At 38.5% G+C, this 12,308-nt stretch overlaps 1 protein-coding gene across 1 annotated transcript in view; it reads left to right on the top strand.

Annotated features, from left to right (window-relative positions):
• LOC117331235 (FYVE, RhoGEF and PH domain-containing protein 6-like) overlaps positions 1-12,308 on the top strand; it is a 56,346-nt gene that overhangs the window by 41,556 nt on the left and 2,482 nt on the right. The window contains exons 12-19 of the mRNA XM_033889834.1: positions 890-969; positions 2,413-2,491; positions 4,324-4,458; positions 5,773-5,872; positions 7,490-7,611; positions 8,772-8,894; positions 9,644-9,703; positions 9,923-10,020. Of these exons, the coding sequence (XP_033745725.1) occupies positions 890-969; positions 2,413-2,491; positions 4,324-4,458; positions 5,773-5,872; positions 7,490-7,611; positions 8,772-8,894; positions 9,644-9,703; positions 9,923-10,020 (797 nt within the window). The remainder of the gene's footprint in view (positions 1-889; positions 970-2,412; positions 2,492-4,323; positions 4,459-5,772; positions 5,873-7,489; positions 7,612-8,771; positions 8,895-9,643; positions 9,704-9,922; positions 10,021-12,308) is intronic.

Genomic DNA, 12,308 nt, shown 5'->3' with positions numbered 1-12,308 from the left:
GAATATTGACCTCTCACACTCACCGGCCTTAAGGTAAGGCTCTGAAACTAGGAATATTGACCTCTCATCTCATCGGCCTCAAGGTAAGGTTTTGAAACTAGGAATATTGACCTCTCATCTCACCGGCCTCAAGGTAAGACTCTGAAACTAGGAATATTGACCTCTCATCTCATCGGCCTCAAGGTAAGGCTCTGAAACTAGGAATACTGACCTCTCACACTCACCGGCCTTAAGGTAAGGCTCTGAAACTAGGAATATTGACCTCTCACACTCACCGGCCTTAAGGTAAGGCTCTGAAACTAGGAATATTAACCTCTCATCTCACCGGCCTCAAGGTTAGGCTCTGAAACTAGGAATATTGACCTCTAACACTCAATGGCCACAGGGTAAGACTCTGGAACTAGGATTATTGACCTGTTATGTTACCAGCTCCAAGGCTGGGCTCTGAACTTAGAATTGTGACCTCTTTCTCTGTAGTAAGCCTTTTGGTGATGTGATCTGCTTTTTTCTGAAAAATGAAGAGTTAAAAAAATAGCTAGGTCATTGTGTCTCTAAATTTTGGAATATTAATGAATTACTACTAATACATGCATATTGTGTATGGTATAAACTTACCTGAAGTGTGAAGTAAGCTAAGTATTCATGCTAATAGAAACTAAAGGGAAGTATCATCAAATATCAAACCTTCAATATTTCAATTGTGCTGAATCATTGTTCTTTGTTTTAGCTTAACACACAAATATTGGGTGAAAAATCAGGACTCTTTCCTACCCAGTTGTAGAAATATCTGATCCCAGAAGACAACAGAAGAATTTCTTCTGAAATATTTTAAAGCCTGAATTTATGACACTGAACTATGACATTAGTTGGCGTTTATTTATTTTTTCAGGTGTCCATGTCTACTCATGATGAATTCAGTAACGAGTTTAACATCATCAGTACCCACAAATCCTTCACAGTCGAGGCAAAGTAAGTGTAATTTTACCAGACCGATGGAAGTTATATACATATAGAGTGAAATAGTGTTAATATTGTTTGAAATGTTTGTAATTTTATGAAAACTGAAATGTTAACATTGCAGCTTAGGTACAAAAAAATTAGTAATACTATATATACACCTGTACTCATTGAGGCATATCATATATAAATCATCTTTTAAAAAAAGTTATATATATTTTTTGTGACTTAATTAATAATTGGATCCAGTGTTGTCTTCATCAAACAATTTTGGGAGACAATCAATCAATCAATCGATCGATCAATCAATCGATCGATCAATCAATCAATCAATCAATCAATCAATCAATCAATCAATCGATCAATCAAATTAATCTTTTATTATCGCATATTATCAAATTCCCAAATAATCAATAATAAAATATTATGTTCAGTAAGTTTATAGAAAAGATGCAACGCCGCTATCTGCTTAGGAATCACTTATTATAAATACATGTATCTATATGTACATTGTGTGTTCAACAAATGTTTTGGCATAATATTTTTATATGTAAATAATTAATTTTTCTTTGTTTTCATGGTAAAAACTCAAATCTGATTGGTCGAAAAATTCTTTTCATTCTTCTATGAAAGAAATTCCGAGAATAGCGCGAAAAATGTGAGGTGACAATACGACAACTGACGTTGCGTATTGATTTGAGAAAAAGAATCCCATTTAAAACCAGTAAAATTGTACATAAAACATGTTTTAAATTAGAAAATGATTTTCAAAAATTAATTATAAGCGTTGATGTCAATTATTTTTTAGTTTCATCGGGGTATGAAACAAATTTTGTTTGCAAACTTCTGTAAGAATCCGCTATGCGGATTCATACAGTTTGCAAACAAAATTTGTTTCATACCTCGATGAAACTAAAAAAAAATGACATCGATGCTTAAATAATTTTTTTTTTCAATTATATTCCTTGAAATTGTTTAGTAATGAAAATGACAATGAAGATTTAATGATCCAATGTCTCCCATTATTGATGTGAAATTACATAATTCGTCCATTCTACCGTGTAATACAATCCTTTCAACATTATCATATAACAACACTACTGTGAGTTCATCAATAATTTACGACGTTACAATGACTATCTGACATAGCACAATCGTCTCTGTAGAGAAAAACATGTATCCGAGTCTGACATACCACGATCATAGAAAAACATGTCCAAGTTGAAATTAATCTGTCTTATATAGAAATGGATTTTACTTACATTTTCATAAATATGAGTTACGTGATAAACAGAATCTTATACTCTTGATTATGTACTATGTTATCTATCAAACTTGTTCAATAATTGAATTAAAGGCTTGTGGCTAATCCAATTATTGATTTAGTTTAATTAATTCAGTATGATTTCGTCATTTAAGTAAGATTCTCTGTAAACATGTATGCGATTTTGACAGAACACAAGCAGACCGAAATGCTTGGATTGCTGCTCTCAAACAAGCCGTGGAAGAAAATGCGCTGAAGCGGAAACACCTTTGAAAAAGTGCAGGTATGTAACAGGGTTAGCACGGGCCTTGAGAAAGCCTTGAATTTCACCTTGGGCCTTGAAAAGCCTTGAAAATAGGTTTACAGCCTTGAAAAGTCTTGAATTTCACCTTGGGCCTTGAAAAGTCTTGAATTTCACCTTGGGCCTTGAAAAGTCTTGAATTTCACCTTGGGCCTTGAAAAGTCTTGAATTTCACCTTGGGCCTTGAAAAGCCTTGAATTTCACATTGGGCCTTGAGAAAGTCTTGAATTTCACCTTGGGCCTTGAAAAGCCTTGAATTTCACCTTGGGCCTTGAAAAGTCTTGAATTTCACCTTGGGCCTTGAAAAGTCTTGAATTTCACCTTGGGCCTTGAAAAGTCTTGAATTTCACCTTGGGCCTTGAAAAGCCTTGAATTTCACCTTGGGCCTTGAAAAGCCTTGAATTTCACCTTGGGCCTTGAAAAGTCTTGAATTTCACCTTGGGCCTTGAAAAGTCTTGAATTTCACCTTGGGCCTTGAAAAGTCTTGAATTTCACCTTGGGCCTTGAAAAGTCTTGAATTTCACCTTGGGCCTTGAAAAGCCTTGAATTTCACCTTGGGCCTTGAGAAAGTCTTGAATTTCACCTTGGGCCTTGAAAAGCCTTGAAAATAGGTTTACAGCCTTGAAAAGTCTTGAATTTCACCTTGGGCCTTGAAAAGTCTTGAATTTCACCTTGGGCCTTGAAAAGTCTTGAATTTCACCTTGGGCCTTGAAAAGCCTTGAATTTCACCTTGGGCCTTGAGAAAGTCTTGAATTTCACCTTGGGCCTTGAAAAGCCTTGAATTTCACCTTGGGCCTTGAAAAGTCTTGAATTTCACCTTGGGCCTTGAAAAGTCTTGAATTTCACCTTGGGCCTTGAAAAGTCTTGAATTTCACCTTGGGCCTTGAAAAGTCTTGAATTTCACCTTGGGCCTTGAAAAGCCTTGAATTTCACCTTGGGCCTTGAGAAAGTCTTGAATTTCACCTTGGGCCTTGAAAAGCCTTGAATTTCACCTTGGGCCTTGAAAAGCCTTGAATTTCACCTTGGGCCTTGAAAAGCCTTGAAAATAGGTTTACAGCTTTGAAAAAGCCTTGAATATTAAGGTTTCATTAGGATAAGTGAAACCCTGGCCACTGATCATTTGGATTCAACTTCGTCCATGTCGCCTCCCCTACAGACGTTAATAATTACCATGTCAAGTTGTATTTTGATCAAGTGGATAGTTATAAGTTGCCTTTTTGTTCTCTTGTTCCCTCTCAAGATGACTTAGATGACGGGTAAAATGGGCCTTGAATATTTAATTAAGACATTGAAAAAGCCTTGAAATGGCCTTGAATTTGGTTTGACAAAATCCGTATGAACCCTGTGTAAGAAATGCAAAGTCATTAGTATGTCTGTATGAGTATTGAATTATTTTATAAAAAAATAAAAACAAAATTTATTAATTATTTGCATTAATTAAATTGTATATTACATATGATAAATTCAAAATATTCTTATCTGTTTAAAAACTGGCATCAACAAAAATTTGCTGTCTGCTTATTACAGGACTATATTCCACTCAAAAATATAAAATTTCTAAAGTCAAGTATACGTTTGAAATTCTTTTATGAACTGAGGGTTTATTGAACAGTATACATACTTGACTAATAGAGGTGGTAAGATGAATTGGATAAAGATCAGAAAAATTAAATTCTGACTCCTTTATTTATGTCATATCTTATGCTGTGTTCCCAAATCCTTACCGTAGTTGCCTTTATTCGACAGCTTGGAGACATTTGGACTGTGTATTTCTTGCTGATAAAAGTGATGTTTATTGCAGGTACCTAATTGTGACTTTAAAAAGGGCGATGAGGCCCCGGTGTGGATCCCTGACTCTCGTGTAACGATGTGTATGATGTGTACGTGCGAGTTCTCAGTGATTCACAGACGCCACCACTGTCGTGCATGTGGCAAGGTAGACAACTCTTGTTTGATGGCTCGTTTTGAAAAATAATTAATTGAGGTCATTTTTTTGGCCACTTTTCAATATTCTAGGCTACATAATTTAGTACTATGCATACATTTGTGATTTTCATTGCATATTGTGAAGTCTTATCTATATATACACCATATTCAACTAAGTAATGTCACCTGTCTCGATAAAAGCTTCCGTTCTTCTGAGAAAGAGTATGTTTATGTTGATGTTGTCCTGGGAAAGAGTATGGTTGCATTGATGTTTTTCTGGAAGAGAGTATGGTTGCATTGATGTTTTTCTGGAAGAGAGTATGGTTGCATTGATGTTTTTCTGGAAGAGAGTATGGTTGCATTGATGTTTTTCTGGAAGAGAGTATGGTTGCATTGATGTTTTTCTGGAAGAGAGTATGGTTGCATTGATGTTTTTCTGGAAGAGAGTATGGTTGCATTGATGTTTTTCTGGAAGAGAGTATGGTTGCATTGATGTTTTTCTGGAAGAGAGTATGGTTGCATTGATGTTTTTCTGGAAGAGAGTATGGTTGCATTGATGTTTTTCTGGAAGAGAGTATGGTTGCATTGATGTTTTTCTGGAAGAGAGTATGGTTGCATTGATGTTTTTCTGGAAGAGAGTATGGTTGCATTAATGTTTTTCTGGGAAAGAGTATGGTTGCATTGATGTTTTTCTGGAAGAGAGTATGGTTGCATTGATGTTTTTCTGGAAGAGAGTATAGTTGCATTGATGTTTTTCTGGAAGAGAGTATGGTTGCATTGATGTTTTTCTGGAAGAGAGTATGGTTGCATTGATGTTTTTCTGGAAGAGAGTATGGTTGCATTGATGTTTTTCTGGAAGAGAGTATGGTTGCATTGATGTTTTTCTGGAAGAGAGTATGGTTGCATTGATGTTTTTCTGGAAGAGAGTATGGTTGCATTGATGTTTTTCTGGAAGAGAGTATGGTTGCATTGATGTTTTTCTGGAAGAGAGTATGGTTGCATTGAATCAAGCCCATAAAATGTTCGCTTACTTAATTATAAATTCATGCATATACAGTCTGATATTTTTATGAAAATACTTCCAGAGAAGCACGAGGCACTCCATTTCTAAAAATATTTTTTTCTAGCCTCGATTTCACGTCGGAACCTATCCCTAAAATGGTTTTGATATACATTTCTATAAATCGCATGCCTTCTGTGTTTTTGTAAATTCAATGTGCTCTTAATACATCAAATACGGTAAATATGTCTTGTGTTCTTTCTTTGGCTTCTTGCAGAGAAATTACGGTAGCCATTATCATTAACTATAAATGTTTTTTCGCAGGTTTTGTGTTCCTACTGCTCCATGTACAAAGTTCCACTGAAGTATCTGAATGGCAAGGAGGGTCGCGTGTGTAATGAATGCTACGATGAGCTGAAGCCAGGTACGTTCTACTGGTTTATGTCTTTTAATCTAGAAATAATCAGAATTGAAATCAGACACAAACTGAAAACTTAGACGTGATCAATGTTTATATAGAGGTTTGTGGGCAATAATGTGGTCTAGGGTCAATAATTTGGTCTGGGGTCAATAACTTGGTCTGGGGTCAATAACTTGGTCTGTGGTCAATGACTTGGTCTGGGGTCAATAACATGGTCTAGGGTCAATAATTTGGTCTGGGGTCAATAACTTGGTCTGGGGTCAATAACTTGGTCTGGGGTCAATAACTTGGTCTGGGATCAATAACTTGGTCTGTGGTCAATAACTTGGTCTTGGGGTCAATAACTTGGTCTGGGGTCAATAACTTGGTCTGGGGTCAATAACTTGGTCTGGGGTCAATAACTTGGTCTGGGGTAAATAACTTGGTCTGTGGTCAATAACTTGGTCTTGGGGTTAATAATTTGGTCTGGGGTCAATAACTTGGTCTGTGGTCAGTAACTTGGTCTGGGGTCAATAACTTGGTCTGGGGGTTAATAAGTTGGTCTGGGGGGTCAATAACTTGGTCTGGGGTCAATAACTTGGTCTGGGGGTCAATAACTTGGTCTGTGGTCAATAATTTGGTCTTGGATCAATAACTTGGTCCAGAGTCAAAGGATTGTTCAGGATTTATATTTTGTGAATCTAGTGCAGTTATATGAATGCAGGAACCTGAGCTGTTTTTGTTGGACCAGAATTGTTTGTTTATGAGATAATGACGGACCTAGTGATTTGATTTTGCCTTTGGAGGGCAAAGACTTTTAAGGCCTGTTGTATTATCTGTAGGCCTGTCAAGATTTATGCCTGAAACATTACAATTGAAATTTGACAAGCCCTAGGTTAGTCTAGTGACATTAAAAAATGCTTACTAAGGGGGATAACTCTTTGTGATTTCATGTACAAAATATTATAGTTGTCAGTCACAGTTGTCATCAGGGTTCATTGCAACAATAGAATGAAATTTCACCTGATGGAAAAGGTCGTCAGTAAAACTGTATCATCAGTTAATTATGTGAACTTGCGTAGACATTATCTGTTTGACTTGGGAGGTTTCACACCTATAGGTATAGATAATATGAACATATGTTAGCAGCTTTAGGTATGAAAATTGAAATTGTTTCAAATTGCAGAATATGGACATTCATTGACTTCTGTGATCAGCAACTTTTGTACACTGTGTTTCTGTAAAAGGACACTGGTCTCTCACAAATTTACTTCCCAACATCTGGAGACCAATTACATAGGGGGCCGCGGTGGCCGAGTGGTTAAGGTGTCCCGACACTTTAACACTAGCCCTCCACCTCTGGGTTGCGAGTTGGAAACCTATGTGGGGCAGTTGCCAGGTACTGACCGTAGGCCGGTGGTTTTTCTCCGGGTACTCCGGCCTTCCTCCACCTTCAAAACCTTGCACTTCCTTAAATGACCCTGGCTGTTAATAGGACGTTAAACAAAAACAAACAAAACAAACCAATTACATAGCAAGTCAGACTGTATGGTGTTTATTCTGAGTGAAAGAGAAAACAGAATTGTCATTCTGCATTATGTACTGCAAAATCTGAAATGGTTTAAATCTCTCATTTTGTAGATGATGTTGAAGATGATGACGTAGACCTGCCGGATCAACAAAAGTCTCCGTTTGGTTTCATCCCTAGCAAGTGGTTCCGAAAAAGCAATAACAAACCTCATCGACCAAAACGATTCCTGGAGGTAGGATATTTGGTTATTGGTGGTGGGGATGCTTATACACGTCAATAAATAAATGTTTAATGAGGTGAACTACTATGGACAAATAATGTATAAGGTTTTAACTCAAAGTTATCTGAAGTCATTGAATAGCCTATCCAAATGGTCTTTTATCTTACTGTGACATGGAGACTTAAGGGTGTATGTTATCTTCCTGTGACATGGAGACTTAAGGGTGTATGTAACCTTACTGTGACATGAAGGCTTAAGGGTGTATGTTACCTTACTGTGACATGAAGGCTTAAGGGTGTATGTTACCTTACTGTGACATGGAGACTTAAGGGTGTATGTTACTTTACTGTGACATGGAGAATTAAGGGTGTATGTTACCTTACTGTGACATGGAGACTTAAGGGTGTATGTTACCTTACTGTGACATGGAGACTTAAGGGTGTATGTTACTTTACTGTGACATGGAGACTTAAGGGTGTATGTTATCTTCCTGTGACATGGAGACTTAAGGGTGTATGTTACTTTACTGTGACATGGAGACTTAAGGGTGTATGTTACCTTACTGTGACATGGAGACTTAAGGGTGTATGTTACTTTACTGTGACATGGAGACTTAAGGGTGTATGTTACCTTACTGTGACATGGAGAATTAAGGGTGTATGTTACCTTACTGTGACATGGAGACTTACGGGTGTATGTTACCTTGCTGTGATATGAAGACTTAAAGGTGTATGTTACTTTAGTGTGAAATGGAGGCTTAGGGGTGTATGTTACTTTACTGTGTGACATGGAGACTTAAGGGTGTATGTTACTCTACATTGGCATTGAAGATACATAAATTAGTAATTGAAAACAGTCTAATAACCTATATCCATATTTCTGATGGTATGACCACGATTCAGTTAAATATAATGTAGAATCCTTGCAGGCTTCCTATCATTTAGTTGTAAACAATTTGTGTTCATGCATGAGTGTTAAAACAAGACCCAATCTTAGATGTCATGTTGTCCCTGTTCAACATTTGAGAGTTTTCATATTATATTTTCTTTCATGTAAGTTTTTGAAAAATACCCTGCTGTGAAATGATCCCATTTGCCACAATGTGTAGGAAACCTTAGGGAAGGAAAGAAAAATATATTGTATTTGAAATGGTGAACATTTTATTTTCTCAGGTTCATGCCAATGATCAAGGCTCACAGATGAGTGGTTACCTCAAGAGACTACAGAAAGGGAAATGGAAAAAGTTCTGGCACGTCCTCAAAGACAATGTCCTCTATACCTACAGGGCTAGTGAGGTAAACGTTGTGGGGATGTGGGACAGGAAGTGGGGATAGGAAGTGGGACAAAATGTAGAGGCAGGAAGTGGGACATAATATGGGGACAGGATGTGGGGGCAGGATTAAGGGGCACAAAGTAAGACAAGGTGTGGGGGCAGGACTTAGGGGCACAAAATGGGACAAGGTGTGGGGGCAGGACTTAGGGGTACAAAATGGGACAGGGTGTGGGGCAGGACTTAGGGGCACAAAATGGGACAGGGTGTGGGGGCAGGACTTAGGGGCACAAAATGGGACAAGGTGTGGGGGCAGGACTTAGGGGTACAAAGTGGGACAAGGTGTGGGGGCAGGACTTAGGGGCACAAAGTGGGACAAGGTGTGGGGGCAGGACTTAGGGGCACAAAATGGGACAAGGTGTAGGGGCAGGACTTAGGGGCACAAAATGGGACAAGGTGTGGGGGCAGGACTTAGGGGCACAAAGTGGGACAAGGTTTGGGGGCAGGAAGTGGGACAAGATGTGGGGGGCAGGAAGTGGGACAAGATTTTGAGACAGGAAGTGGGACAAGGTGTGGGGGCAGGAGTGGGACAAGGTGTTGAGACAGGAAGTAGGGACATCAAGAGGGACAGGATCAGGGGTCAGGAAGTGGGATAGCAAGTGGGGCCTGAGGGCTTGAGAGCTATTTTGGGAGTTTTTGACAGTTAAGTATAGCATGAAAATGTGTCATCATGTTTGTATGAAGTTGAGTATTTTTTTTTTTTTTTTTTTTCAGGATACTGCTGCTGTGGAGATTAAGGCTGTTGTTGGGTATGAAGTGGCAGAGTTTAACGAGGTGAATTCTAAATGCCATTATTTCTAATATTCTTCCTACTTTAGGATAATCTTTACTTTGATAGTAAAGGTATGATATAAATAAACATAACACAATAAACATATATTTACATTTTTTGATAAATTCCAAAACATTTTGTTATATTACACATTCTCTTGTCAAACTGTTTGGGACCGAAATGAATTGAAGTGTAAAGAGAACGTTTTTGTTTACTTTTAGATATATGAAGGTATTCACCAGTCGGTGCTGTTCCAACTGAAACATCAGAACCAGAAACCGATCGTCTTCCAGGGAGACAACGCCTCCATAACAGAGAGGTAAAGGTCCCAGGACCCAGAGTTAACTCGGGTTTCATCCATGAGGTGTGATTCTGAGGGTTAACTCGGGTTTCATCTAATTTCGTGTGTGGATCTTAGATTAACTAGGGTTTCATCCATGATGTGTGATTCTGAAGGTTAACGAGGGTTTCATCATTGTTAGTGTGTGGATCTGAGGGTTAACGAGGGTTTAATCAATGTTAGTGTGTGGATCTGAGGGTTAACTAGGGTTTCATCAATGTTAGTGTGTGGATCTGAGGGTTAACGAGGGTTTCATCAATGTTAGTGTGGATCTGAGGGTTAACTAGGGTTTCATCAATGTTAGTGTGTGGATCTGAGGGTTAACTAGGGTTTCATCAATGTTAGTGTGTGGATCTGAGGGTTAATGAGGGTTTCATCAATGTTAGTGTGTGGATCTGAGGGTTAACGAGGGTTTCGTCAATGTTAGTGTGTGGATCTGAGGGTTAACGAGGGTTTCATCAATGTAAGTGTGGATCTGAGGGTTAACTAGGGTTTCATCAATGTTAGTGTGGATCTGAGGGTTAACGAGGGTTTCATCAATGTTAGTGTGGATCTGAGGGTTAACTAGGGTTTCATCAATGTCAGTGTGTGGATCTGAGAGTTAACGAGGGTTTCATCAATGTTAGTGTGGATCTGAGGATTAACTAGGATTTCATCAATGTTAGTGTGGATCTGAGGATTAACTAGGGTTTCATCAATGTTAGTGTGATTCTGAGGGTTAACTAGGGTTTCATCAATGTCAGTGTGTGGATCTGAGGGTTAACTAGGGTTTCATCATTGTTAGTGTGTGGATCTGAGGGTTAACGAGGGTTTCATCATTGTTAGTGTGATTCTGAGGGTTAACGAGGGTTTCATCATTGTTAGTGTGTGGATCTGAGGGTTAACTAGGGTTTCATCATTGTTAGTGTGTGGATCTGAGGGTTAACGAGGGTTTCATCAATGTTAGTGTGTGGATCTGAGGGTTAACTAGGGTTTCATCAATGTTAGTGTGGATCTGAGGGTTAACTAGGGTTTCATCAATGTTAGTGTGTGGATCTGACGGTTAACGAGGGTTTCATCAATGTTAGTGTGTGGATCTGAGGGTTAACGAGGGTTTCATCAATGTTAGTGTGTGGATCTGAGGGTTAACTAGGGTTTCATCAATGTTAGTGTGGATCTGAGGGTTAACTAGGGTTTCATCAATGTTAGTGTGGATCTGAGAGTTAACGAGGGTTTCATCAATGTTAGTGTGTGGATCTGAGGGTTATCTAGGGTTTCATCAATGTTAGTGTGGATCTGAGGGTTAATGAGGGTTTCATCAATGTTAGTGTGTGGATCTGAGGGTTAACGAGGGTTTCATCAATGTTAGTGTGTGGATCTGAGGGTTAACTAGGGTTTCATCAATGTTAGTGTGGATCTGAGGGTTAACTAGGGTTTCATCAATGTTAGTGTGGATCTGAGGGTTAACGAGGGTTTCATCAATGTTAGTGTGTGGATCTGAGGCCTAAAGGGGCTGCGGTGGCAGAGTGGTTAAGGTGTCCCGACACTTTATCACACTGCCCTCCACCTCTGGATTGCGAGTTCGAAATCTACATGGGGTAGTTGCCAGGTACTGACCGTAGGCCGGTGGTTTTTCTCCAGGTACTCCGGCTTTTCTCCACCACACAAACCTGGCACGTCCTTAAATGACCCTGGCTGTAAATAGGATGTTAAACAAAAATAAAACCAAGGCTTAGCAAGGGTTCATCCATGAGATATTTGGAATGGGAGGGTTGACTAGAGTTTAATCCGCATGGTGTGTGGATCTAAAATACTTTTTAGCTCGTCTCTTCGAAGAAGAGTGAGAGCTTATGTTGTCACTCCGGCGTCGGCGTTGGTTTTTCAAATGTTAAGTTTTTGGTGCAAGTGTTGAAAGGCATAGTAATTTATGGTAATATGGTCCCTGTGGGGGTTAAACTATCCCCTACCGTAGTTAAACTATAAGATTTTTTTGGGAAAAAAAAACAGATTTTTGAAAATTTTTGGACTTAAAAAATGTTTGTGTTAAGCTTTTGGTGCAAGTGTTGAAAGGTATTAATACATCACTTTATAATTGTACTAGGGTGCTGATATTTGACAATAGAGTCCCTATGGAGTAAGACAATCCCTTCCTGGAGTAAAACTTTAAAAAAAAAATGGATTTTTTCTTTTTAAATCTGTGCTTTTTTGTTTTTTGTTTTTAAATCTTTGGACTTTGTGTTAAGTTTATGTTGTGAGTGTTGAAAAGCATAGTAATACATGGTATTAGG

The sequence above is a fragment of the Pecten maximus genome, chromosome 7 (assembly GCF_902652985.1).
Source record: "Pecten maximus chromosome 7, xPecMax1.1, whole genome shotgun sequence".
NCBI lineage: Eukaryota > Metazoa > Mollusca > Bivalvia > Pectinida > Pectinidae > Pecten > Pecten maximus.
This window is presented reverse-complemented; position numbering and strand designations above follow the sequence as displayed.